Genomic DNA, 27,969 nt, shown 5'->3' on the forward strand with positions numbered 1-27,969 from the left:
CCTGATTGCTCTCACGAGGACTTCTAGAACTATGTTGAAAATCAATGGGGATAGTGGGCAACCTTGTCTGGTTCCAGTTCTAGGTGGGAATGCTTTCAATTTTTCCCCATTCAGTATGATGTTGGCTGTGGATTTTTAGATAGGCCCCATCTATGCCTATTTTGTTAAGCATTGTTATCATAAAAGGGTGTTGAATTTTGTCAAATGCTTTTTCTGTGTCTATTGAGAGGATCATATGGTCTTTGTTTTTGCTTCTATTTATGTGGTGAATTACATTTATAGATTTGCATATGTTGAACCATCCCTGCATTTCTGGGATGAAGCCCACCTGGTCATGATGGATTATTTTCTTGATAAGCACCTGGATTCGATTTGCTAGGATTTTATTGAGAATTTTTTCATCTATATTCATAAAGGATATTGGTCTGTAGTTTTCTTTTTTTGTTGCATCCTTTCCTGGTTTGGGTATCAGAGTTATATTGGCTTCATGAAAATGTGTTGGGGAGAATTCCATCCTTCTCAATGTGGTAGAATAACTTTTGTAGGATAGGCACCAGTTCTCCTTTGTAGATGTGGTAAAATTCAAGCATGAAGCCATCTGGTCCAGGACTTTTCTTTTGGGAAGGATTTTTATTGCTGTTCGATTTCAGTTCTTGATATTGGTCTGTTCAGGAATTCTGTTTCTTCCTGGTTGAGCCTAGGGAGGCCATGTGTTTCTAAAAATTTGTCCATGTCCTCCACGTTTTCCATTTTGTGTACATAAAGGTTTTGTGTGCATAGATGATACCTTTTATCTCTGTGGCATCAGTTGTGATTTCTCCTTTCATTTTCCTGATGGAGGTTATTAGAGATTTTTCTTTTTTGTTCTTGGTTAGTCTAGCCAAAGGCATGTCAATTTTATTTATCTTTTCAAAGAACCAACTTTTGTTTTATTAATCTCCTGTATGGTTTTTCTGTTGTCCATTTCATTTAGTTCTGATTTGATCTGATTAATTTCTCTCCTTCTGCTGGGTTTCGGGTCAGTCTGTTCTTCTTTCTCCAGCTCTTTGAGTATATTCATTAGGTTGTCTATTTGTAAGTTTTCTGTCTTTTTGATATAGGCATTTATGGAAATAAATTTTCCTCACAGGCCTGCTTTAGCTGTGTCCTACAGATTTTGACAACTTGTGTCTCCTTTGTCATTTAGTTCAAAGAATCTTTTGATTTCTGTCTTGATTTATTCACTTATAAAATAATCATTCAGGAGAAGGTTGTTTAGTTTCCATGACTTTGAGTAGAAATGAGAATTTCTGTTAGGGTTAATTTCTACTTTTATTCCGCTGTGATCTGAGAAGATGTGTGGTATAATTTCTATTTTTAAAAATTTTTTAAGACATACTTTGTGTCCTAGGATATGGTCAATCTTAAGGAATGTCCCATGAGCTGATGAGAAGAACATACATGCAGTGGATTTTGGATAGAATGTCCTTTAAATGTCAGTCATGCCCATTTGTTCTAACGTTCTGTTTAAGTCCATTATTTCTTTGTTTATTTTCTGTTTGGAGGATCTGTCCCATGCTGTCAGCGAGTTTGGTTTATGAATCTGGGTGCACCTAAGTTGGGTGCATATATATTAAGTATAGTTATATCTTCTTGTTGAACTGTAACCTTCGCCAGTATATAGTGACCATCTTTGTCTTTTATTACTTTTGTTGATTTAAATACTAAGTTATCTGAGAATAAAACTGCCATGCCAGCCTTCTTTTGGCTTCCGTTTGCTTGAAATATCGATTTCCACCCTTTTATTTTCAGTCTAAATGCATCTTTGCAGGTTAGATGAGTTTCCTGAAGACAGCAGATACTTGTATCTTGTATTGTATCTTTTTACCCACTGGGCCAGCGTATGTCTCTTGAGTGGGGAATTCAAGCCAGTCACATTTATTGAGAGAACTGATAGGTGGGGCAGATATGTGTTCATCCTGTTGGGTAGAACTTCATTGCTATGTTTTCTCTCCTAAGCCATTGTGGTATCTGGTCTTTGATCTTTAGCCCTTGAGTAGTTTTACATTTGTGGGTCTTTCTTGTGCTGGTCCGTGTGCAACTCTGTTTTGAGTACTTCTTGGAGGGCTGGTCTTGTCTTGGTGAATTCTCTCAGTCTTTGCTTATCTGAGAATGTCTTAATTTCTTCTTCCTATACAAAGCTTAGCTTTGCTGGGTACAAGATTCTAGGCTGGGCATTATTCTGTTTCAGAAGAGTGAGAACAGTGCCCCAGTCTCTTCTTGCTTGTAAGGTTTCAGTTGAGAAATCTGGCATTATTCAGATGGGCTTTCCTTTGTATGTTAGTTGTTTCTTTCTCCTTACAGCTCGAAGGAGGGCCTCTTTAGTGGATATTTTGGTCAGTCTGATGACTGCGTGATGTGGTGTCTTCCTATTTGCAATGACTCTCCCAGGGGTCCTTTGAGCCTCTTTTACCTGTATATCTGGATTTTTAGCAAGGCCTGGGAAATTTTCCTCAATTATATCTTCAAATGTCTTATCCAACCCTTGCGTATTATCTTCTTCACCCTCAGGAATGCCCATAACTCTCTCATTAGGCTTTTTCACATAATCCCACATTTCTTGCAGACTCTGGTCTTTTATTTCTTTGCTCTATCTCTGTGACTGACTTCTTTAATTAGAAGCTGTTATCTTTGATCTCTGAGATTCTTTCTTTTGTTTGATCTACCCTGCTCTTGAGGCTTTCCACTGTGTTTTGTAGTTCCCTGAATAAATTCTTCATTTGCAGGAGTTCAGTTTGATTTTTCTTTTATATTTAGATTTCTTTGGTGAATTTTTCTTCCAAGTCCTGGATTTTTTTTTTGTGGTTTCTTTGTGTTGGTTATCCATTTTTTCTTGCATGTCATTTGGTTTTCTTACAATCCACATTTGAAATTCTTCCTGTGACATTTTAGTGTTCTGAATTTGGTTAATGTCCATTGCTAGAGAGCTGCTGTTCCTCTTTTGGTGGGGGAGTGTTTTCTGTTTGCTTCTTTATGCTTCCAGAGTTCTTTCACTGAGCCCTTCCCATCTGGATCAATGGTTGCTTTCCCCTTTTCAGTTTTCATCTGGAAAGTAACATGCCTTGTGCTGTGTTCCTTGGCTGCATAACAGCCTAGGTGTGTTGCTTCCTTTATCACTAGGGGGAGCCACTTATGTGTTGTTCAGGGTTCTTCTACCACAGTTGGGGGGCTGCTCCTGGTGGGTCCATCCTCAGAGTCTTGATTTGACCTAAAACCGGTCTGACCAGTTAAGTCACTGAGCAGATGACTTTTGATCTGCAGCCAAGATTCACACTGGTTGCAGAGATAGTGGCTTTTTCTTGTCTCTTCCTCTCCAGAGGCGAGAAAGATGCTGGCTAGGGGGGAGGGGGTGGTGTTCGCCCCAGCAGCTGCAGATCCTGTGGGCGATGGTCTGGCCCGCCCCAATGCCTGTGAGTTCCACACACTAGTCTCTCACGACTGGGGGAGCACTCAGAGGTCACACATCAAAACAGGACTGTTGGCCATAGGTCACACAAGGGTCCCCGGGCTCGGGGAAGGGAGCCGCCCCACACCCTATCGCACCGCAGTGGCTAGGCTGTGGACCGCGGAAATGGCAACTACCCGCCCGCGCCAGCACCGGGGTTGATTGTTCAGGGGTTGGAAGGTGTCAGGTCATGGGGCTGTGTTAGCAGGATGCCCCCTTGTCTCTTTTATGTCGCCCTCCCACAGTCTCACGCCTGATCAGCAGGGGCTCTTGCTCTCTCTGATCCACCCTGATCAGGCCTAATAGCCCCCGCGGTTTCCAGGTTAGAATCCCCTGATTAGTTTTCATCTCTGTCAATCTGGACCGCTGAGTGGTAGAGGCAGTTTAACTGTCTCCTAACTGCCTCCAGCAGTAGCCCAGACAGGTCCCTCCCCCGCCCAGCGCAGTCCTGGCACAGAGCTCGGGAGTCCAAGACGCTTCCCGCTAATGTCTCCTCTCCACAGAGCCCCACGTCTCCCACAGTGATTCTGCACCGACTTCAGGCAGATCCCTGACTGAGTGGGTGTGGAGGCCAGTGGGGAAGCAAGAAGCTTTCCTGTGGGACTGAACCCATCTCACTCGCTGGCGAGGTGGGCACAGCCATCCCACACTCCACTCTCTATTGTTTGTCCTGCACTCTCCAGATTTTCGCAATCTTATCTCCCGTTCACCTTACCTTTTTCTTCATTTGTGTTCCACGCTGATTCTCTGTGGAGTCACACCGCTGCTCTTGTGGGGGAGCGATCCACTCGCATCGTGGCAGGCTGAGATCTATGCCTTCCCTTTGGGAGCACGAATCCAGGAGGTTGCCTCCACTCCGCCATCTTTTTCGTCCCCCGCTAATTTATTTTTTTTGCTTCTTTATTTTTTTGTTTTCCTTATGACAAGATGAAGAAGCTTGCTAATTTAAACTTTCGTGTCCCTCACTTTCATTCTTCCATTGTGAGGAGACAAGATCTGAGGTGTTCACGTCACAGGATTCATTAGACCTGGTATAAAATAAAATGTGTTGGGTCTATATTTTTGTAATCTCTGTAGTTTTATTCTCATTCTGTAGTTCTGATTGTTCTCTCTGTTATGAATTGAAATACATGTCCCCTTTTCTTGACAGAAGGGAATATGTGCCTTGTGGAATTCCGAAACTGCCTCAGAGATGTACAGGAGCTGAGGAACAAGCAGAGGGGTTGAGTTCCGGGGTGAAGAAGAAGGAGGGCTGGAGGCGGAAGTGAGAAAGCCTTCAAACTCCCTTTAGCAAGCATGGCATTGTGTCTTCCTTGTGTGCAGTTTCCTGTAAATTCACTTTTTCTAGGCTGGCTCTGCCTCCTGGCCGTCTTGCAGTAAGACTTCAGGTTTACTGACTTTTGCGCAAACAGACAAAGAGGACCCCAGTGACTTAATGTGATTGCTTGACTCCTATATTACAGCAACTGTGTTGGGAATTCTGCCAGTTTTGATGCCGCTTCTGTGTTACTTGATGCCCTTTTCATAGTTTAATGATAGGGGCAACATGCTATAGAGCATAGATCCTGCCCTACTTTGTCCTTTGAGACACAAGGGCAATTCAAAGGTGTTTGTTATTGTTAATGCTGTGAATTTATCAGCTCTCCTGCACTTTCAAAGAATGTCTTCACTAGGACCAAAACTAAGCTTCAACGCCCCTATTTTTAGACATTTTTTTTTCTTATAAATAGCTGGATTGCTAAACTCTGTAACTTACGGTGGGTAGAGTGGGAGAATTCAATATTAGTTCACTCAATCTTCATGACAAATCTACGTTTTGCATTGATTTCATCATTTGACAGGTGAGGACTCAGAGACTCAGTAGGGAGTGACTTGTGCAAGGAGTGGGGCTGGGGAGTAGAATGGATAAAATTGATGTGTCTTACCTGATCATGGCTTGGCAGGAACACTGGTTAGACTGGTACACAACATCCACACTGACACACTTAAGAAAGCAGAGACGCAACAACCCTGAAAACAGTGTTTGTGTGCCAAGTGCTGCACTTGGTGCTTAATGTGACCCTCACCTGCAAGCCACTGTCACCTTCATTTTACAGATGAGCTGGCTGAGGTCTGACATAGCTCCTGTCATAAGTTTATTAGAGTCATTTGGCCACATTCCAGGTCAGACAATAGGAGAGATGAGAACAGACAGGAGGAGCAGTCTGAGTCTTCATTCAGCTATGCCGTCTTGACCACCGTCAGGAAGGCAGTATAGTGTGGCATGTGAGAACACAGAGGCTCAGCAGTCAGGCCCGTGGGGTCCAAAGCCTGGCTCTGCCACTGCTGGCAGTGTAACCTCTCAGCACCTCAGTCTCATCACTTCTAAAATGAGCACAAATTAACAACACTGAATGCACAGGCCTGTTTGGAGAATTGAGATGTAACACGTTTAAGCATATAAAACAGTGCGCAGCGTAAGAAGCACTTCTTAAATAATACTAGCTGCTGTTATCCTCCTCTCTGAGGACACTAGCTCCTAGACCAGGGCACAGGGCTCAGTAATACAAACGTGGTTGCTTGGGGCTCAATTAATCTGCCTGATGAGTGTGCCTGCCCCTAGTAGTGACGGCCGCATTTACACTGTACGGTACATGCTTCACTGAAACTGGGAAGACATTTTCGTGAGTTAACACTGGCTGTTGTAATAAATGAAGCCTCGAATGTCAGTGGCTTAATACATGTTTCCTCCTCGCACGACCATTCAATGTGGGTGTCCTGTTCTATGGTGGCTTTCCTGCAGTTGGTTGATGCTAACACCTCAGCTCCTTCTAGCTTGCACTGTCATCCCCCAGGGCTTAGAGTCCTCTGCGTCCAGCCAGTGGAAGAGGAAGCAGCAAAGGACAACCTCCGTCTCTTACACACTGGACAGAAGTCACATATTACTTCCATTCATGTTCGCTTTGTGAGAACGTCATCTGGAGGCCAGAGGATGGGAAAGGCAGCTCCTGGCTGGCAGCTGCCTCACACTAACAACAGCACACTATGGATGTGGGAACAGGGATTTTTGGGCCACTAGCTGACTCTGTCATAGACATAGCACTGCCTCTGTCATAGACAATGCAGTGGGAGCTCAGCAGTGAGGGCACTGACCCAGAGTCACCCAGCTGACAACTGGCAGAATTAGGACTAGGTCTCTGTTTTCATGACCCGTAGCCTTGGCCTTGTTCCTCCATCCTGCTCTCTCTTCTACTGATGCTGCAGGCTGCGCTGTCACACCTTAAACACACCACAATGTTTAACTGTGTGGGGACCCCTCATCAGAAGATTATTGATCCCAACCCATAGGAGGAACACTGGGTGTGTGGGCGGTAAGACACAGCCCCCACCCTGTGGTCCCCCTCAGGCCCTATTTATCTCTGAGAACACTATGTGCCAAGAACCACCACACCTTGTGCATCCGTTTGCAAGGGCTGCCATAACAAAGTACGATAGACTAGGTGCCCTACAATAATTTATTGTCTCAAAGATCTGGAGGTGAAAAGTCTGAGATCAAGGTGTCAGCAAGACTGGATCCCTCTGAAGGATGTGACCAGGCCTCTCTCCAACCTTCTGGGTTTTTACTGGCAAGTGCTGGCGGTCCTTGGCTTGTAGGTGTGTCCCTCCAATTTCTGCCTCAGCTTAATAGTGAGGGATCTAGGAGTAGTTTTCTACTCAATCTTTCTGAGACCCCAAATCAACCATTCTGGCATACTAATACTAATACTATGACTAAGTAAGGGTGTTAATTTATTTTTTGGAAAGTTATGTTGGGAAAAGGTTTTACTGACATGACCATACAGAAGGACATTGAGAAGTACTGTGAGGAGGACGACAGCACTTCACAACTTATCAAAATGATTTGTTCTGTAAAATTTGGAAGCTGTCAAAAGGCAGCACTCAAGGATTCAGAAGGCCACAGGTTCCCCACCTGAACACTGTATATGGGAACTTTTATGTTTAAAGGAAACTGTTAAAACAACATTATATTTCTCAAACACTACTACTCAAGTATAAGATAGAATTCTCACAGTGTAACCATTTTTCATTTTCATGCTATTACAGGAAAAATAATCTTTTATTGTGTTAGGTGCTTTCATATTGATTATTTTTACTTAAACCTCGCAAAAGTCTTGCGTAACAAATGGTATTACACTCATTTTTACAGCTGAGGAAACTGAATGTAGAAACTGATAACGTACTCTTTTGCTATTGGAGTAATTTGAAATTATGCCCTAAATTTTTTCCATTTTTTTTTTGTAAAGTATGTGCCAGTGGGTTTCTCACTTGTGATTTGGGTTGACCTGTGTGCACTACACAGGATTTGACACCTTATCAGATTACATGACTGATCTGACTACATTTCTTTTGGCAAACATGTACAGCAGGACAAACTTGAAACAGTTTTTGCATATCACTTTTTTTCTTTTACTCATGGAGGTAATTCACAAAAGCAGTTGTTTCTAAATGCCTTCTTGTGAGGCTGAATGCTAAAATAGGCAAATATTTTCAACCTGAGAAAGCTGCTAAGAAAAAAAAAAAAGAAACAGTAGGTAAGATAAAACAGATACCACGGACCACAAAAGATTCTGCAGCGAAGGAAATTTTTGAGCTCACTTTTCCAGATGTTGGGTCAGCCATTCAATCTTTTATTGGGCTGGGCTTAGCACGCTAAGATGAACAGGATTTTGTACAGTTTCAAAGAGTAAGACAACGGAGGCAGGAAGCATTTCCCAACACTGTGGTCAACGCTGTCGTCAGCGAAGAGCTCAGTGAGCGGGTCAAGAAAGGAGACGGGCTTCCTCCCAGGAGGGCCGGCTGAAGATCCTCGGAGGAGCTCGATTTGCCACGTTCAGGGCGTGGCTGTGCGGTGCGAGGCCCGAGACGCCGCCTGTCTGGGCCCCTGTCGCCAGTCCCGTACCGTCCCCCCAACAGCTCCCGTCCCTTTTCCGTTCCCTCGGTAGCTTCTCTTCCTCTGCCCGCCTTATAATGTTGGTGTTTCCCAAAAAGAGTTTTATCCAGACCTCTCTCTGGCTTAACACACCTTTTCTTTTCCTCTTCCAAATAAAAAAAAAAGGAGCATCATCTGGCCTGCGAGCGCCCCGCGGGGGTACCCGCACCGCCCGCTGCCCCCCTGCCTTGCTCTCCTCGGTATCACTACGGCCTCGCCTCCGCAAGAGGCAGGACGGAGGCGAGTGCAGGGAGCTGGGCCACTCTTTAGCTTTTCGCATTCTTGGGAAGTTTCGTAGGGCTGGCACTAAGGAAACAAGCGCTTCTCCATGAAACGCCAAGGCCGCCACCAGGACAGCCGGGACTCGAGCCAACTCGGCTACCTCGCGCCTCCGATCGCCTTCGGCAGGAGGCCGCGCAAGCGCAGTGGGGCCGGCGAGCAGCACAGGCTGGTGGCGTCATCAGCCGGCGCGGGTCAGTCCCACCGGATTAAGGCCCGGGCGGTAGTTGCCGGCAGTGGTCCCGCCCTTCGGGCCTCCACCTAGGCCTGCGGTAGGCTGCGCAAGCGCAGTGCGCACAGTATGGCAACGCAAGCCGGTGACGCAATTAGGCTGCGACGACCGCAAGTGCGCCGGAGCCGCCAAGTAGGAGGTGGCCGCAGAGGTTGGAGGAGCACGGCCGGCATGAGTGGCTGCGTGCTGTTCCTGCGCGCGGCGGCGGTGGCGCGCGCCTGCCAGCCTCTGGTGGCCTTTACCGCGAGCCGGCGGGCGCTGAGCACCAGCCCGCCGTTACGAGCCTTCGCCAAAGAGCTTTTCCTGGGCAAAATCAAGAAGGTAACGCGGCGGGCCCTGGGCGGACCCTTGCTGTTTGGCTTCTGCTTTTCGCCCTTAGCAGGCAAAGGTGGGGTGGGGCTTTGTCAGAGTCCCCAAACCTGCCAGAGAGTCACACCCTAGGGGCGAGGAGTGTGAACGCTTTGGATGCTTGAGTTCCACTGGAGCCTTCCCACAGAAAGGATAGAGCCATTTCTAAGGCAGGACTTTGAGAAATGTGGTGTTGGTAAGTCTTCCAGCTAATTTTTGTCAGGGGAAGTTGGGAAACCCTAGGCAAGGCGATCACTAAGCAGCCCCCTTCCCAGCTGTCGTGGCCTCGAAATGTGCGGGGCTTTCCTTTTTATTCCTAAACACAGCTCAGACCATGCCACTCCTCTGTCGCTTTCGGGCGGCCCCTGGGCTTCCTTCGGCAGGTGAGCCCTAGCGCCTCTTCCTGCCACTGAGGTGCCACAGAAACTTGGCTCCAAGGTGACATCCACGGGTCACACAACCCAGCCAATAGTAACGGTTTGGTTATTAAGAACTCACTTTCCTCTTAGAGTTGGAAGACTTGGGTTTGACCTTGGGTCTGTGACTCTGAGACTCAATTCTTTCGGCCTTAACATGGAGCTAGCGATGTCTCCCTCCACTTGTTCAGAACAAGTACACATGGAGTCACCTTTGACTCCTATTCCCCTAGTCTACATCTAATCCTACAGCAAATCCTATGTTCTCTACGTTTAGGTTATATGCGCATCTGACCACTTTTAGGCCCTTCTACCATTAATACCTTGGAACAGGCCAACATCATCTCTCGTGATGTTACTGAGCAGGAACGGGGCAGTGATGCTTTGGATCTCAGATTGGAAGAGATTTTTCAGATTATCTAGGCCAGTGGTTGTCACACTGCCCTCTGCTGGACCCCAGCTAATCTTGGAATGTCCCTGGAACTACTGTAGGGATGGGTGGGAAGTGGAGTGAGTGGGATGTGGGTGACTGTTCTACCCATCAACAGCTTCAGTCAGAGCCACCTGGCTTTTATTTGTTTTACATATTTGGTTTCTGCACTGGATTTATTTGAATAACAGGTTCTGCTGGTTTAGAAAATTTCAAAACTGTTCATTGCAATTGAACTCTGCTCCCATGAGATATTTGACCATTGTTAGAGAATTCTCTCTTCGATGCCCCTAGGTCACTCTCTCTGTAGCACGGAACCCTGTGATTGTACCTGAAGGCCAACTAGTTGCCAGTCTGCTTCTCTTTTCTCATCTGGCCTACCCACTCATACCAGAATGATTTCTAACACCGCCCGTTGCACAAGGCTCAGGTGACGGTGAGCCTCTGAGTATTTATTGAAGGAGACGGGGCTTTGACCTGAGAGGCTGCAGAGTGGTGAGAGTCATCAGCTTGTTTTTTTATAGACCACCTTCAGGGCGTTTCAGGATGGATGGAGGCAGGGATTCCTTTCAGTCAGCTGTCACTTTTGGTTAGCAACCCACCTGTAAGCCAGTGATCCTGGCCCCACAGAGGAGACAAGAGTTGCGAATGTATTGCTAAAATAGACATATGAAGTCGTTGATGAGATGTACAAGGGCTGGGGGGAAGATTGAAGAATCCTCTGAAGACCTGTCTGGAACACTGGGTGTGAGAGGTGCCATGAGGAGAGGCGGGGCTCCTGGGCCTGCAGCTTGTCACCCAGGACGTCACTGCTCAGCAGCCTTGGGTCCACATCCAAACTCATGTCATGCTGGCAGCTAAAGGGGTAGCTGGAACCCAAGAGGCCAGAGGGGCTCAGGACATGGCACGATGATTTCAAGGGCCAGTGGGGTATCTGGGATGGTCAGAAACATTGGCCACTCCCTGGTTTGAAACAAAGATTGGAAGCTGCATCATTTTCTAGGCCATGAGGTAGGGACAAGAGTAAAACCAGAATCTCATACAAATAATTAGTCACTTTATGTTCCAGGACACAAAACCATTTTGAGCCTCACATCCACCTTCTAAGATAAATAGGATTGTTGTAAGAAGAGAAACTGACGCTGAGAAATGCTGTGTGAGTTCCCTAATCACACATCCAAAGAGTGGCTGAGCCCAGGTTGAAGTCATGTTGATCTGGTCCCACAGCTGGGCCTTGTCCGGTGACCTCACTTCCTCACATGCACAGCACAGGGAGCAGGTGTTATTGCGCGGGCCGGACAGAGGCACCAGGGAGTCAGACGTGGTAAGCCCAGTGTGCTCTTGTTAGTGCAGTGTCTTTGAGCTCACATAGCAGTTGATGTAGAATTTTACATTTCAGTAAGGAGCTTTTACATCCACTATCTTACACAATTCTCACAAGGACCTTGAGCACATCATACCTGCATTTGATGGGTGAGAAGGTGGAAGCTTAGAAAGCCAAAGGGATTTGGTGAAGGCCAACAATTGGTAAGCCCAAAATCAAGGACCAGACCCCCAGGGTTTCTAAATGTTAGCCAAAGGCTCCTTGTTTAATGAGAGAGTCACCCTCATGTGTTACTGAGAAGGAAAGCTGATTGAAGTCGGAATCAACCTCCTTGAGCCGGGGAGGAAGATGGATGTAGGTGGTAGAGTCTACGCACAATTTCTGTATCGTAAGAACTTTGTGAGGTTTGGTTTGCTTTCTGATTCCTTCAGAGGGGAATGTCCTGCTGTCCATGTGGAGTTCAGCACATGCTTCTCCTTCCCTTTTAACTGATGTTCCCATGCTGGGAGATGGCTAAAAATTTTTAGTAAATATTGATTATTTTTTTAGAAAGAAGTTTTCCCATTTCCAGAAGTTAGCCGAGATGAACTCAATGAAATCAATCAGTTCGTGGGACCTGTGGAAAAATTCTTTACTGAAGAGGGTATGTATGGTTTTCTTTATCGTTGCTGCTTTCCATTATAATGCAGTTAGGTTGGTATTTATATTAGAAGTGGCATACATAGGGGAAGTTCTCGAGTGTCATTAATGAGGGGAAATAATTTCTACTCATAACATTTTGCTTTAGGGATCATCCTAATTGCTATTTAATGAAAAGACATCTAGTTCTTCTGCATGTGTCCATGGTAAAGGGCCCCTTGTAAGCATTTTCAAATGGTTGCAGACCAACACTTCTGTGAGATACAATAAAAAGGAATAACTAGAAAAAATGAGATGACAAAAAGCCAAGGCCATACAAGCCTGTGGATCATGAGTTGGCAGTTGTGCCAGCATAGGGTTGCTGTCAGTGCTTCCAAAAGTTGAGTTTAGATTTCTGTACTTAGCTTATTGTGAACCAGTACTGGTTTGTGGACCAGGCTGCAGGTCCCTCTGTCTGAGTGGTCAGTCAGCCAGAGTAACAATGGAGAGTTCAGAGAGTTTAGGGACGATGGATTGGTGGCAGTCCCTCCCCAACACTAGGGTCCCAGAGAGCTTTTGTTTGTGTGGGTTTTATCTAACAATATTTGTGCTCTTGGGAATTAAAATGGAGGAATTTAAAATATACTGTGTTCATTTATGACTTCATTTAAAAATAATGATAACCCCATTACATGTTAACATAAACAATATTTTTAATGAAAAATATTCAGAAAACAAAACAGATGGAAAGAGTGGCACTGGGTGACAGTTTTGCGTGTCTGTTTACTGGGTGGCTTATTAGAAGATAGCTAGATTCTCATATCTTTGCATCTAGTCTGTGATATCATGTCATGTAGCCTCAGAAAAAGCCCACGGTACACTCTTGAGAGAATTCAAATTTAAAAAACAAATAACATTGTTGCTAAAATAATTTTGACCCTGTGAACCCTGTTGAAACAGTTCAGGTCCCCCAGGACCTCTTTGACAAGTGCTGTTCTGTGTCATTAACTGTCATTATGTTGCTAGTTTTAAAAGTTGCTTAGTTATTTATAAACATCTTTTGTTATTTAGAAATTGTTTCTGTTTTTTTTTTCCTAGTGGTTATCTTCCTACTTACATCTTTATTTATTTTTTTTTAATTTCTTCAATTAAAGTTTTAGGCTGGGCACGGTGGCGCATGCCTGTAATCCTAGCACTCTGGGAGGTCGAGGTGGGAGGATAGCTTGAACTCAGGAGTTGGAGACCAGCCTGAGACCCTGTTTCTCCTAAAAACAGAAAAAATTAGCAGGGCATGATGTGTGCCTATAGTCCCAGCTACTTGGGAGGCTGAGGAAGGAGGATTGCTCGAGCCCAGGAGTTTGAGGTTGCCGTGAACTATGATGATGCCACTGCACTCTAGCCCAAGTGACAGAGCGAGACTCTGTCTCCAAAAAAAAAAAAATTTTTTTTTTTTACTATGTAGTTTAAGTTTTTTTTCAAGCTTAATTGAGGCATTTACAATAATTACCCATAGAGTCATGTGCCACATAAAGACATCCCAGTCAATGACAGATTGCATATATTAATATAACAGTGGTCCCATAAGATTATCATACCTTGTTTCTACTGTACCTTTTCTGTGTTCAGCTATGTCTAGATACACAAATATTAATACTTCCCATTGTGTTATAGTTGCCTACAGTATTCAGTACAGTAACAGAGTGTACAGGTTTGTAGCCTAGGTGTGTTGTAGGCTATACCATCTAGGTTTGTATAAGTACACTCTGTGATGTTCACACAATGAGGGAATCGCCTAAGGATGCATTTTTCAGATCCTTAAGTGACACATGACTGTATTTATAGTGCACCCCGAGGAACCACCAATACAACAAAGGTAGTGAACATACCCATTGCCCGTAAAATTTCCTCAAGCCTCTTTTATTCCCTCCCTGTCCCCAGGCAACTGCTGATCTACTTTCTCTCATTACAGATTAGTTTGTATTTTCTGGAATTTTATTTAGATAGAATCATACATTATGTTTTTGTCTGGCTTCTTTCTGCATAATTTTGAGTTTCATCCATGTTTCATGTGTCAGTAGTCCCTTTCTTTTAGTGCTGAGTAGTATTTCTTTTGATAGACCAGGATTTGTTTATCCGTTTACCTATGCATTGACACACGGTATGTATCCAGATTTTAGCTATCACAAAAAAAGTTGCTGTGGATGTTCTTGTGTGAGTCTTTGTGTGGTGTATATTTGCAATTCTCTTGAATGATACCTAGGAGTGGAACGTCTCAATCATATGGTAAGTGTATGATTAACTCTTTAAGAAACTGCCAAGCTGTTTTCCAAAGAGGTTACTTTTCATTCCCACCACAGTGTATGTAAGTTTTGGTTGTTCCACATTGGTGTGATCAGTCTTTTTAACATATCTCATGAATATATCTCTTTTAGTTTCTCATTTTGGTTATAATTTTCATTTCTCTAATGACTAGGCATTTCTTCATATGCTAGTTTGCCACCTGTATTTCTTTTTGGTGAAGTGTCTTTATAATATTTTACTCATTTAAAAAAGTTAGGTTGTCTTCTAATTGAGTTATAAGAAGTCTTTGTATATTCAACATTCAGGTCATTTGTCCAACACATGTTTTGTAAAAATTTTCTCCCACTCCCTGGGTTGCCTTTTCCTTTTCTTATGTGTCTTTTAGAGAGTTTGTAATGTCGATTACATTTTTTTCCTCGTGTAGTTTGTACTTTTTTGTACTGTGTGTGGGAAATCTGCCAAACGCAAGGCCATGATTTTTGTCTTTATTTTCTTTTAAAAGGTTTATAGTTTTAACTCTTACATTTAGATCTATGATATATTCCAAGTTAATTGGGTGTATGGTATGAGATAAAGTTTGAGTATGATTGTTAATGCATATGGGTATCCAATTATTCCGGCAACTTTTATTGGAAATATTATTCTTTCCCTATTACAAGTACCTTTGTCAAAAATCAATTGACCATTTATGTGTGGGTCTATTTCTGAATTTTCTATTCTGTTCCACTGATCTGTTTGTCTGTCTTTATACAAATATCACATTCTTATTTACTGAACTTTGTGATCAGGCTTGGGGCTAGGTATTGTTAGTCCTCCAGCTTTGCTCTTTTCTAAAGTTGTTTCCATTCCTCTAGGTCCTTTGCATTTCCTTATCAATTTTAGAATCAGCTTTTCAATGTCTACAAAAAGGCATATAGTTCTTTTTCTTTAAACTATTGCTTTCTCTCTTAGAGCAATTTTTAAAATAAGAAAAATGATTTTATGGTTACCTGTCTAGTTACTGTTGCTAGAGATCTGCGTCATCTCGTGTAGAACCCGATTTCCTTTTGGTAGTGCCACCCTTCTGTGGGAAGGCTGTCCTTCCACATTTCATGGCGTGCAGCTCTGCAGGGGGTGAATGTTCCCGCAGTGTTTCACCAGAGGAGATTTCTCTGTGGACTGTATTTTCCTTGCAGGCCTGGAATGGGGCTGCTCCACTCGCTCCTGCCTTGATGTTGGCTTCCGATGAGATGTGGCCTTCTCCTCTTCCTTCCTTTGTATATAGTGTTTCATCTTTGACTACTTTTAAGTGGTATTAGGGAAACTCATTATCACATGTGTTGGTGTAGTTTTTGCACATCTCTTTTGCTTGGAGTTCTTTGAGCTTGTTGGTTCTGTGTGTGTTTATGCTGTTTATTGAATTTGGATGAACAGTTGTACACCCATAGACTAGAATATGAAACAACAAAAAGTAATGAAATATTTATATGTGTAGCAACATGGATGAATCTTAGAATCATTACACTGAGTGAAAGAAGCCAGAGAATAGAAATACATGCTATTGAATCCACTTATTTAAAACTCAAAAATGCAAACTACTGGCGAAAAAGAGATTCTTGGTTGCCTGTGGATGGAGGTTGTGGGAGAATTGATCCCAGAGGGCCACAGAGACTTGTGGTGGAAAAGGAAATGTTTTCTTCTTGATGGTGGTGATGTTTTCATGGGTGAACACGTGCCAGAACTCAACAAATTATACCGTCAGCATGTGCAGGTTATTCTATGCCAATAATATATGTCAATAAAGTTGTAAAACGATAAAAAATGATGGATTTGGACTGCATTTTGGGGAATCCATAGTTCTCTTTAGTGACCCATGTATACAAAAATTCCTAAGTATAGGTTATGGTATTTTTCACAATTTATAATACTGATGAATTAACAATTCATAAGTATACTTTAATTAACTTGGTGTATACAATAGTGTACAATTACAGACCTAATGCATTGATTCCTTGGTTTTGCTCTAATGAGTGAGTGTTGAATGAAAGAATGGATTGGTGTTAAACAGATTAAGTTGTTTTGGAGCTTATGGACGCTAGTGAAAGCAAAGTGGCCTCTGACATCAAGGCAGACCTTGGCCCAGATACTACCCTAGAGGTGGCTATCTAGCCAAATGTTTGAGTACAGTTCTAAGAGTTGCATATTTATTCTCTCATTTCCTAGAAGATAGTGGCAAAAAAAAGTAAAGTTCAGTATGCCTACAGGAAAACTTACATGTCATCAACGTATAATTTGCTACTGTTTTACAGTGAAAGCACCCATGTGACTGGCACTGAGACCAAGAGACAGATCGGCATAGAGCTTTTAAAGATAGGGTTTTTGGCCCAGCACATTGGCTCACGCCTGTATTCCCAGCACTCTGGGGGGCCGAGGCAGGAAGATTGCTTGAGGCTAGGAGTTCAAGACCAGCCTGAGCAACAGCGAGACCCCGTCCCTACAAAAAATAGAAAAATTAGCCAGGCATGGTGGCATGCACCTGTAGTCCCAGCTACTTGAGAGGCTGAGGGAGACCAAGGCAGGTAGACTGTGTGAGCTCAGGAGTTTGAGGTTGCTGTGAGCTATGATGATGCCGCTGCACTCTAGCCCAGGGGACATAGCGAGACCCCATCAAGTAAAAAAAATAAAAGAGGATTTTTCTTGGGCTAATTACGTGAAAGTGAACACATGCTGAATGATGACTACATAATTTCTAGTTTTGAAAAGTTTTTGACTCTGGGATTATATATTACATAAAAGCTATTCTGTTTTCTTGGTATAAAAATAGCTTACATTTGTTTAATCAAGATGTTTTCTCTTGGCAGTGGACTCTCGAAAAATTGACCAGGAGGGGAAAATCCCAGAAGAGACTTTAGAGAAATTGAAGAGCTTGGGGCTTTTTGGTATGCAGGTCCCGGAAGAATATGGTAAGTCAGGGAAACAGCCACCTCACTGGTGTGGCTCTTAAGAAAGCATTCTATATTTGTCCATAAAAGGGTTTTGTTTAGAAAGGTTGCCCTTTAAATGCAGTAGATCTAATTGCAAAAGGGCTGAGACAGACGACAGCATCAGTCATGGGTAAATGGTGGATGGGTGTGGACGGACTGAGGGACCCATAGGGAGGAAGAGCTGTGGAGTCCTGCGCTTCTCATCCTGGCATGAAGGAGTAAGGCTTGGGCTCCTGCTGGCTGTCGGTGCAGGGCACATTTTGACCAGTGGGAACCTTCAGGCAGGGCCCTTTGTCCTTTGGACTGTCCCCATAATTGTCTAGACATCATAGTGATGTTTTTAGCCCCCAAGTGAAAGGCCGTAACCTTCTCCCCAGGATCTCAGTATAATTCTGCCTTGTTGGAGTTGGCCGGTCCCTACAGCTTGCCTCCCTTTTGCCTGTTCTCAAGTTGGTCCTCTGAATTCTATAGCGATCAAAGGGAGGGGCATAGAAAATATTTCAAAGGGATAGATACCACCCACACACACATGCGCACACCATTTATTTTTACTCTCAGGCCCTTTCAACATAAACAAAGTGGCTCCAGGCTCTGTAGCCTTCACCCTGCGTGTCCTCCAAGCCTTTGCTAGGGCTGCCTCCAGGTTTGCTCAGCTAAGGTCTTGAGGTGTAGGGGAGATAGCAGTTGGTAGTGCTTTAAGGGTTGAGCGCATTTCATGGTTGCAAACTGATCTTGGACATTTTCCCAGATGTGTATGTGCTGGACTTTTATACAACTGGCAGTGAGGTGGGTATGTTTACGCAGCATTACCACAGACACGGGAGTAATGCCTTGTGCTACGATGGGACAAGACTGTAGACTGTGACAGTAGGAATTTTTCAGCTCCGTTGTGATCTTCTGGGACCCCTGTGGTACATGAAACAAATTGTCCTTGTCTCTGCAAAAGCCCTGTTACAGTTAATGCTGCTGCTGGCCCAGTGGCGGGACGTGGCAGCACAGACCTCCACAGGGGGAGTCGTACATCCTCTGTTTCTTCTTCTTTTTTTTTTTTTTTTTTGAGACAGAGTTTTGCTGTGTTGCCTGGGCTAGAGTGCCGTGGCGTCAGCCTAGCTCACAGCAACCTCAAACTCCTGGGCTTAAGCGATCCTCCTGCCTCAGCCTCCCGGGTAGCTGGGACTACAGGCATGCGCCACCATGCCCGGCTAATTTAGTTGACCAGATAATTTCTTTCTATTTTTAGTAGAGATGCGGGGCATCCTCTGTTTCTTAACAAAAATAGCCCCTGTGTGAGGCGCTGGGAGAGATGAGCCCGCCCAGACAGCTGGGACTTGTGGCGTAGCTCACAAGTGGCAGAGGTGAGTGTTAGAGGAGGCAGTGGGTGCGGCAGAGCTGGAGAGCGGGGTCGGTCTGTGTGTCAGCAGCATGAAAGAAAGAGTAAGTGCTTGGAGAACACAGATAACAAATAGCAGGAGGAAGCCACCAGGCACAGCCAGGGTGGGAATAATACCTATTCCCCTTCAAAGCATTTTAAAATCACTCCTTGGTTCATGAGAAGTACTTAATCTTTTCCCCAGAATAATCCTGTGTGCAGCTGGGCTACGTCTGTTCACACACGCGTGTCTTAGCTGCAGCGTGAGTGGTCTGTGTGTGGGCGGGACTGCACAGCTCTGCACCCCGGGCTTTGGCTCCGCGTCCTGCTCTCTCCGCTCTGAAAATGCCTTTCTCTCCTGAGATGACATGGTCATATGTGGAGCTTTGTTTTTTCTTTTAATTCTTCCCTGGGAAGTTAAGGCAACAGCAGCCGTATGTTCATGCCCAAAAGTTGTGGGAAGGTTTTGTCAGCCTGGAGAATTCTAAAGCCTGGTTGGACAGCTCTGTGCTGGAGTGGAGACCTGAAGCTTTCCGCTGACTGAGCCCACGTTTCCTGCCCGAGGCTCCATGCCGCGCCCAGGGCCTGCCAGTGTGTGGCTCCGCCCTCCCTCTCTGCCCCTCTCCCATCACAGTCCCCACCCGCCTGTCTTCTGTCCCTATGGGGTTGTCATCTCCCTCAGGATTTTAGCCATACTTTTTTCAGGGGAATGCATAAAATTTTTTTTTCCAACCAAAACTCCAAATTCCCTCAATACATGGAGGGAGTAAGAGCAGAAGTGTTTTGATTGGTACGCGAGTGGGGTGCAGGATGGGGTGGGGTGGGATAGGGGTGCTTAGTGCAGAGCCTCCCCGCCTCCCAACACCAGCACTGAGCCCAGGGGATCGCAGGGCCAGTCAGAACCTGTGCACCTGCAGGTCGTCCTTCCCTTTGTCTGTCTGTGAGAGGCGTCCTCTGCAGGTGGGTTCTGCACCACACCCCGCTCTGCTGTCCGTCAGCCTCATGACCTTAGGCCACCTGTGGAAGCTGAAGATTAAATGCAAAATACATAAGTTCAGTGTTTTTTTTTTTTTTTTTAATCCTTTTGTGTTTTTGCTCCTAGTGGTTCCCACTCAGGGCAATTTGGCCCCTTAGAGGAACATTTGGCAATGTCCAGAGATGTTTCCAGTTGTCAAAACTGTGGGGGTGGGGGTTTGCTACTGGTATTTAGTGAGTAAAGGCCAAGGATGCTGGTGAACATCCTGCAGTGCACAGGATGGACCCCACGACAGAGGACAATCCATCCTGAAATGTTAGTGCCACAGCAGAGAAACCCCACCCTAGAGCCCTCTAGCTACTGGGCAATGGGGTGCTCTGCAGCTGTTGCATTTCTAAAGCTCTGCCTCTGTGACAGAAGAGACTTGCAACATATTAAGAGATTCAATGTGTGCATAGATTTTTTTTTTGTTTTTGAGACAGAGTCTCACTCTGTTGCCCAGGCTAGAGTGCCATGGCGTCAGCCTAGCTCACAGCAACCTCAACCTCCTGGGCTCAAGCGATCCTCCTGCCTCAGCCTCCTGCGTAGCTGGGACTACAGGCATGTGCCACCATGCCTGGCTAATTTTTCCTATGTATTTTTAGTTGTCTGGTTAATTTCTTTCTATTTTTAGTAGAGACGGGGGTCTCGCTCTTGCTCAGGCTGGTCTCGAACTCCTGACCTTGAGCGATCCTCCTGCCTCAGCCTCCCATAGTGCTAGATTTACAGGGGTGAGCTGCCGTGCCTGGCCATAAATACTTTTATATTTAAAAAAAATCTATATGTGCTCATGTACCTAGAAAAAGTCTGAAGGGATATACACAGAAATGCTCCTTCTGAGTGATAAGATGTGGGCAGTTCTAGTTCTCTTTGTATCTTCTGTATGATGATTTTTTTATGGTGATCTGGTGTTACTGTATAATCAGGGAAAAAACTAGGGAAGCCCTTGCCTTAATGGGAGGACTCTGGGGCTGGACTATGATTAACACTCGTGCGTTTCTCCTAGGCGGCTTGGGCCTCTCCAACACCATGTTTGCGCGGCTCTGGGAGATCATCGGCCTGGATGCATCCATCGCCGTGACCCTGGCAGCACACCAGGCTATCGGCCTCAAGGTCAAGTGTCTGGGATTTCTTTTTGGTCTTCAGGAGTCACATGGTGCCTTGGAGGCAGAGGGCTTGCTCGCTTTCATGAGAAGTGAATCAGGCCTGATGTCTGATATGCAGTCACACCCCGCAGTTCCCTTACTCAGGCCGTATGTACCTTGGGACACTCAGTCCCCACATACGCAGCCTCTGTGTAGCCCACGTGCACAGTGGCCCTTGGATCACACTTGTCCCTCCCCTTTGAATCCTCCTCCTCTTCCCAACACCTTTGACCCATCTTTGAATGCCCAGGTGGATGCCACTGCCTTCACCTTGGGCTGGAAATGGGCCTCCCCACCTGACTCTGCTGATTGCGCTTCCCCTGCCATTTGTGCACATGCTTCTTCCTCCTGCTGGGCGTGGAGCACACAGCTCTTTGTGGCAGTCTCGTTACTCATGTTATTTCTGCTTGATGTAAACCTCAAAGAGAGCTGAACACGTGCCGTGTTCGGTTCCCCCACCCTGGAGAGCACACACATTCATGCAGATGTTCAGAGAAAAGAGGGGCCTGTGCTCGTGGCACTGTCTGGGAGGGGGTGGGACAGCCCTGACATTACTGTGCACCTTTGTTATGCTGGGCATGGTTCTAATACTCCTGTGTCCTCACATCTCATCTTCTGGACCATGCTACCATTGGGCGGGAGTGTCCCCAGTTTTTGGATGATGAGAGGGAGGGTCAGAGAACGGAGGTTCCTTGCCCAAGGCCCCTGGGGCGAGACATGGAAGAACCATGATGAAAATCCTGGACTCTGCACAGCTCTGCGGGTCGCACAGGCCCCCCACCCTGTGGACTCCTCGGCAGCCTGGCTCGCTACGCTCTGCCTGAGGCTGCCCCTGTGCAGTCTTCTCTTGCAGGAAGCAAATATTTTCCTCAAAGGGGAATAAGCGCATCACATATGCTCTTTTCTCCCCACAGCTGAAAGTAGTTCTCTGTATGTTTTGTTTAGGGGATCATCTTGGCCGGCACTGAGGAGCAGAAGGCCAAATACTTGCCCAAACTGGCGTCCGGGGAGCACATTGCAGCCTTCTGCCTCACTGAGTCAGCCAGGTCTGTCCCCTGCAAGAAAGTCATCCATCAGCATCCTTGGCATTTTTCATGGTTCACTGGGACAAGGGGCTGCTGTTTTTGTTGAGTAGTTGACTTTGATTTCTTCCCAAAATCTTCCAGAGAATCAGCTCAGCAACTGTTTTTGCCAGTTCTCTTATCTTGATCTTACGTATCTGTCCCAGCGAGAATACAAATGAGATAAGGTACCTGATAGCACTATTAAATAAAGCAGTTTACAACACCCCTGACCTACGGTAATGCATTCAGGCTTCAAAGCACTTTCAGAGTACACAAGGCAGGTGGTATGGCCTCCATTTACAGATTAGGAGCTGAAGGTTCGGTGAGGTGGTGTGATCAGCCTGAGGTCACAGGGCTGGGGTGGAGCAAGGCTGGGGTCAGATAGTGAGTCTGTCTCTTGAGCCACACTCCATCCTGCTTCCCTTTGCTTGGGAATCTGGGAATCGTCATCCCTGCTGGGGTGCGCTGAACTCATCCTCACAGAAGCACAGAGGAGCCTATTTGAAGCACACATATTCATGTTGAGACCTAAGCCCAAGTTGTTTTCACTGCTACCTTTTTACCTGATATATATTTAAGCAGAGGTTGGCCAGTGCAGCCTGCCACCTGTTTTTGTAAATAAAGTTTTATTGGAACATGCTCACCTTTTTAACAGATTGTGTTCATGTTCTAGGGGCAGAGTTGAGGAGGTGAGACATACATCCTGTAGCTTGGAAAGCTGAGTATATTTATTATCTGACTCTTGATTTAAAAAGTTTGCCAACCTCTGTATCAAAGTACTAAAAGCCTCCATTTTCAGGCCCTCAGAAGCATGCTTACTTTTCCCAGTATTCTTGTTCCTTGACCACATGTTTTTGTCTCTACAGTGGGAGTGATGCAGCTTCCATCCGGAGCAGAGCCACATTAAGTGAAGACAAGAAGCACTATGTCCTCAGCGGCTCCAAGGTAGGGCCCCATCCTCATGGCCTTGCCAGGGTCTTAGTCACAACCTTGCCTACCACTGTGTGACGGCTTTCCACGCACCAGGAATGGTCAAGGGCGTGCATGATCTCTTGACCACCTGCTGGGTGATGCTGCTCTCCTCTTTCAGAAGAAGCAATTGAAGCTCAGAGAAGTTAACAGACCTGCCTCCAGGTCCTGTGTCTCTTTGGTGGCAGAGCCAGGATTGGACCAAGGCATTTTGGCTCCAGAGTGTACGTGCTTCTGTAGTACTAACTACAGCTGATTTTACATGTTTGTTTTTTAATTTTTTGTTAACACAAAATTTCAAACATATGCCATGTTCCTGGCACCCAGCTTCATCAGTTACTTGCTCACATTGCTGTGTCTCTTCTGAGAGCATCACCACCACTGGGTTGCATCAGTGGCAGTTTCCACATGTGTCTCTACAAGATAGGAGTATTTTTAAAGAAAAACAAAGCCATAATATTATTATCATGTTTTAAAATTTATAGGCCAGGCATGGTGGCTCAAACCTGTAACCCTAGCACTTTGGGAGGCCGAGGTGGGAGGATTGCCTGAGGCTAGGAGTTCAAGACCAGCCTGGACAACATAGCAAGACCCTGTCTCTAAACAAAAAATAAGAAAAATTAGCTGGGCATGGTGGTACGTGTCTGTATCCCCAGCTACTTGGGAGGTTGAGGTGGGAGGAGGGTTTGAGCCCAGGAGTTGGAGGCTACAGTGAGCTATGATCGCACCACTGTACTCTAGCCTGGGCAACTGAGCAAGACCATATCTCTAAACAAAATAAAACAAAATAATTTTAAAATTGATAATTCTTTACTGTCTATTCAGCATTCACAATTTCCCTAATTGCTTTGTACCTTTTTTTTTAAACAGTTTATTTGCTTGAATCAGGATCCAAATGAGTTCCACACATTGCAGCTTGTTGCAGGCTCTTTATTTCTCCCCCTCTCACCCCTTCTCTCCTTTCTTTCTCCTTCCCTCCCTCCCTTCTTTTTTTAATTAACCAACAAACGTTGTATATATCGAATTTGTATATACATGGTGTTTTGATATGTGTATATCTTGTGAAATGACTAAGCCCCTTCGTTCTTGAAGAAACTCCGTTGTCTGGTGGTAGAGCCTGACTGTCTGGGCTGCTGGCTGCTCTCCCCCGGCCCCTGCCCCTTGCCCCGGCCACCTGTGTCCCTTGGGAAAATCCTTGCTGTGGGGAGACTGGGCTGAGCCCCGTTCTCTGTTCACACAGGCTTGGCTTCTGCAGAGCTGAGGACTCTGCATGTCTGGCCTGAAGTCTGACTGGCAGCTGGAGCTTGGTGAGCAAAGATGGAGCTGAGAAGGAGTTTGGTTTTCTCCAAAGTCCGTCTTTCTTTCCTCAGGTCTGGATCACCAATGGAGGAGCGGCTGATATTTTTACTGTGTTTGCAAAGACTGAAGTTGCTAATTCTGACGGCTCAGTAAAGGACAAAATCACAGCATTCATAGTAGAAAGAGACTTTGGTGGAGTCACTAGTGGGAAACCTGAAGATAAGTTAGGCATTCGGGGCTCCAACAGTAAGTAGCTTCTGTGTGTGAGAGAGAGAGAGAGAGAGAGAGAGAGAGAGAGAGAACCTCTGCTCTGTCCAGATACCAAGATAAAATGAGATTTAGGCTGGGTATGGTGCCTCATGCCTGTGATCTAGCACTTGGGGAGGCCAAAGTGGGAGGATTGCTTGAGACCAGCCTAGCCAATATAGTGAGACCCCACCTCTACAAAAAATAAGAAATTAGCTGGGTGTAGTAGTGTGCTCCTGTAGCCCCAGCTGCTTGGGAGGCTGAGGCAGGAGGATTATTTGAGCCTGGGAATTTGAGGTTGGAGTGAGCTATGATGATGCCACTGCACTGTGGTCCAGGCAACAAAGTGAGCCCCTGTCTTAAAAAAATATAATAATAACATTTAAGATTTAAATAGGCCGGGTGCAGTGGCTCACACCTGTAATCCTAGCACTCTGGGAGGCCGAGGCAGGCAGATCATTTGAGCTCAGGAGTTCAAGACCAGCCTGAGCAAGAGCGAGACCCCGTATCTACTAAAAAAAATATAGAAAGAAATTAGCTGGATAACTAAAATATATATAGAAAAAATTAGCCGGGCATTGTGGCACATGCCTGTAGTCCCAGCTACTCAGGAGGCTGAGGCAGGAGGATCGCTTGAGCCCAGGAGTTTGAGGTTGCTGTGAGCTAGGCTGATGCCATGGCACTCTAGCCTGGGCAACAGAGTGAGACTCTGTCTCAAAAAAAAAAAAAAAAGAAACGATTTAGTGTCAACCTTTTAGCAAGATCAAATCAAGGATGCCACAAGAGACTCTTCTCTGGCAATGCAGGTGAGTTCCTCAACACCAACTCATCAGTTAGGCAGTGACTGCCTCTCAGTGCAGTGAGCATTGGTGATTTCAAGGTGAGCAAGAGGGTCGAGCTCTCAGCCTTGTGGGAGAGGCAGTGGATACCAGGAAGAGTAGAGCAGTAGGGTGTCCTAGGTAAACATTCTGTGACAGCAAACCCCCTGGCTTTCCTGCCTGGAACTTCCCCCTCCCACCTGCCCAGGCCCACCTGCGTCCCTGGTCAGCACTTGGTTCACCTGAGCCTGCTGTCCTGTAAGTTGTCCTTGGCCTGCCTGGTGCTGCTGTGGAGTCCTTGCAACAGTCTGCCTTTTCTGAAGGAAGAAGATAGCAAATAAAAGAAAAAAAGAAAGAAAAAAACCACTCTGCCATGGGGTCTCCTAGTGTCTGTGCTAGAGGGGACGCTTCTGTGTGTCCTGTCATCTTTGGGGACCCTGCACTCTGGATGGTGGTGTTTGCCATGTTGACTGCTCAGGCTGGAAGGTCCAAGGGCCCCAAGCTGTAACCTGAGCCCCACCTCTTGGGAGGCTGTGTGGCCTTGAACAAGCTAGTTTACTTTCTGCACAGCAGTTTCGTCAGCTAAAGTAAAGGGGTGATCACTGAACCCCCCTTGTGGACGTGATGGGAGAATGGAGTGTTAGGGTGCATGTGGACGCACAGCAGTGTCAGTACCAGGACTAGTGTGCTTAGCGAGCGCTCGGAGAGTGCCAGCAGAGGAAGGAACGTGCATAGAGGCCTTGTGTCTATGGAGAGCTCACTCAGGTGTCTGTGGGGAAGAAGGGGAAGGGAGGGGCTGGGCTGCTGCTGAGCACACTGCAGGCACGTGGTCCACTCTGCAGTCTGGGTGGGTGACGTTGTGCAGTGGCCCCGAGAGAGAGGGCCAAATGGCACAAGGTGAGGTCAGAGGGAGGAAGGATCTTACCTACATCCACAGCCTGTCTGGGAACAAGAGCCTTTGGGAGAGGGGGCTGGTCCTGCAGGGCATGTACTACTAGCTTGAATACAGCCTAGCAGCCAGAGCTGGCGATTTCGTCACCTTTCCCATCCAAGCTGTTCAATTGTCATAGAATGAAAGGTCAGAAGACCCAGGGTGTCCTCACCCAGTTGGCTCCCCTCCCCATGACCGTCTCTGTCCTGAGCCTTCAGTTTCTCTGGCGTAAATTGCCAGGAGCTGCCGTGTTTGTATAACAACATGCAGGACACGTTGCCAGAGAAAACAGTGTAGACCCTTCCCAGGCTCTGCCCCACCTGCCACAGCTCCCGCGCTCTGGCTGCATCCCATTCGAGGCTCCCTTGTCTGGTTCCCGCACGCAGCAGGTGGAGCACTCTTCACTCCAAGGCCTGCTGCCATCCCTCGCTGCAGTAACCCTGTCTGACAGACCCCCCAGAACCTGGCTCACAGCAACGAGTATTTAGCTTTCTCGTAGTCCCGAGGTGCCTGGGCAGCCTGCCTCCTTCCGGCTGTGGGTTGGGTTCAGGTGAGCCCGTGTGTTTTCTTTACCATCCCAGGGCATGTTCTTTACAACAATCACAAGCACCCAAGGGGCCAAGCAAACCATAAAAGCACCTTTTAAGGCCTGCAGGCCTCTGCTCATGTTGGGCCAGGTGCATTCCATTGGCCACAGCAAGTCATGTGGCCACACCCAGCATCAGGCAGCAAGGAAAGGGAAGTCCATCCCTCCCCATGGTGGCAGGGTGGGCGGGAGCTACAGATACCTTGCAGGGATACGGTTGTGTTTGAGTTAAGAACTGGGACCAATAATCCCAATCTACCCTGAGACATTAGGAAATGCTATTCCTTCTAGCTTTGATTGTTGCATCTCTGCCTCTTTATAGGACTGACTGTTTTTCATCCTTTAAACTTCTGCTAAATGTCGCAGAAAAGTCTGACATAACCCTTAATAAGAATGTTATTATCCACCCCTCCAGCTACCACTTCTGTCACTGTGCCCTATTTTTTCATCCATCACACTGATCGCAATACCTGTAATTTTGTTTATAGTTTGTCTTCCTAACCAGAGTATGAGCCCACAAAGACAGGAACTTTGTCTTTCTGTACTGTCCTACCAAATAGTGGATGGATAAATGAATGAACAAATTGCATGCTTGCAGAGTGGTTTGCAGTTGTCAGATAAGGTTTTCAATTTTACGTTTCAGCTTGCGAAGTCCATTTTGAAAACACCAGGGTGCCTGTCGAAAATGTCCTTGGAGAAGTCGGAAATGGGTTTAAGGTGAGTTGCCAGCTACAGCTCTTTGGGAGTGATGTGCGATCTCATGGTACGGCTTGTCGGCTTTCTGTCCACCTGTGCTTGGAGCAGACCAGCCCGTGCCTAGCAGGTGACCTTTCGTGGTTCTCCGTTGGGAAATCAAAACATGGAGAGGGGAAGATTGGCTCACGTCTAGAGTAGGGAGTCTGCGGGAAGCATCGGGAATCTTCTTTCATCCCCAAGGCCTCCTTTGCCTCCGAGGGCTAGGATTTCCCTCTCTAGCAGGTGCAAGAAAGCAGGCCAGTGGGCTCTGGAGAAGCTCAGGTTCTGCACAACCCTGGGACTTGAGTCCCTTCCCTAATTTTTTTTTTTTTTCCTTTTGGACTCAGATTTATTTTTACTGAGAGATGATTCATATAACATAAAATTCACCATTTTAAAACATACACTTCAGTGGTTTTTAGTATATT

The 27,969-nt window shown here is 46.0% G+C and overlaps 1 protein-coding gene across 2 annotated transcripts in view; it reads left to right on the plus strand.

Moving 5' to 3' along the window:
• The first annotated feature begins 9,064 nt into the window (after window positions 1–9,064).
• Window positions 9,065–27,969, plus strand: part of ACAD9 (acyl-CoA dehydrogenase family member 9) — a 33,718-nt gene continuing 14,813 nt past the window's right edge. The window contains exons 1-8 of one of the 2 annotated variants that reach the window (XM_045551512.1): window positions 9,065–9,285; window positions 12,032–12,125; window positions 17,242–17,343; window positions 20,755–20,861; window positions 21,839–21,939; window positions 22,824–22,902; window positions 24,297–24,471; window positions 27,450–27,523. In XM_045551512.1, coding sequence (XP_045407468.1) covers window positions 9,136–9,285; window positions 12,032–12,125; window positions 17,242–17,343; window positions 20,755–20,861; window positions 21,839–21,939; window positions 22,824–22,902; window positions 24,297–24,471; window positions 27,450–27,523 — 882 coding nt within the window. In that variant the 5' untranslated portion in view covers window positions 9,065–9,135. The remainder of the gene's footprint in view (window positions 9,286–12,031; window positions 12,126–17,241; window positions 17,344–20,754; window positions 20,862–21,838; window positions 21,940–22,823; window positions 22,903–24,296; window positions 24,472–27,449; window positions 27,524–27,969) is intronic. The other variant, XM_045551511.1, reaches the window with a different exon arrangement.

This window comes from Lemur catta, chromosome 5, assembly GCF_020740605.2.
Source record: "Lemur catta isolate mLemCat1 chromosome 5, mLemCat1.pri, whole genome shotgun sequence".
In the NCBI taxonomy this organism is placed as follows: Eukaryota; Metazoa; Chordata; class Mammalia; order Primates; family Lemuridae; genus Lemur; species Lemur catta.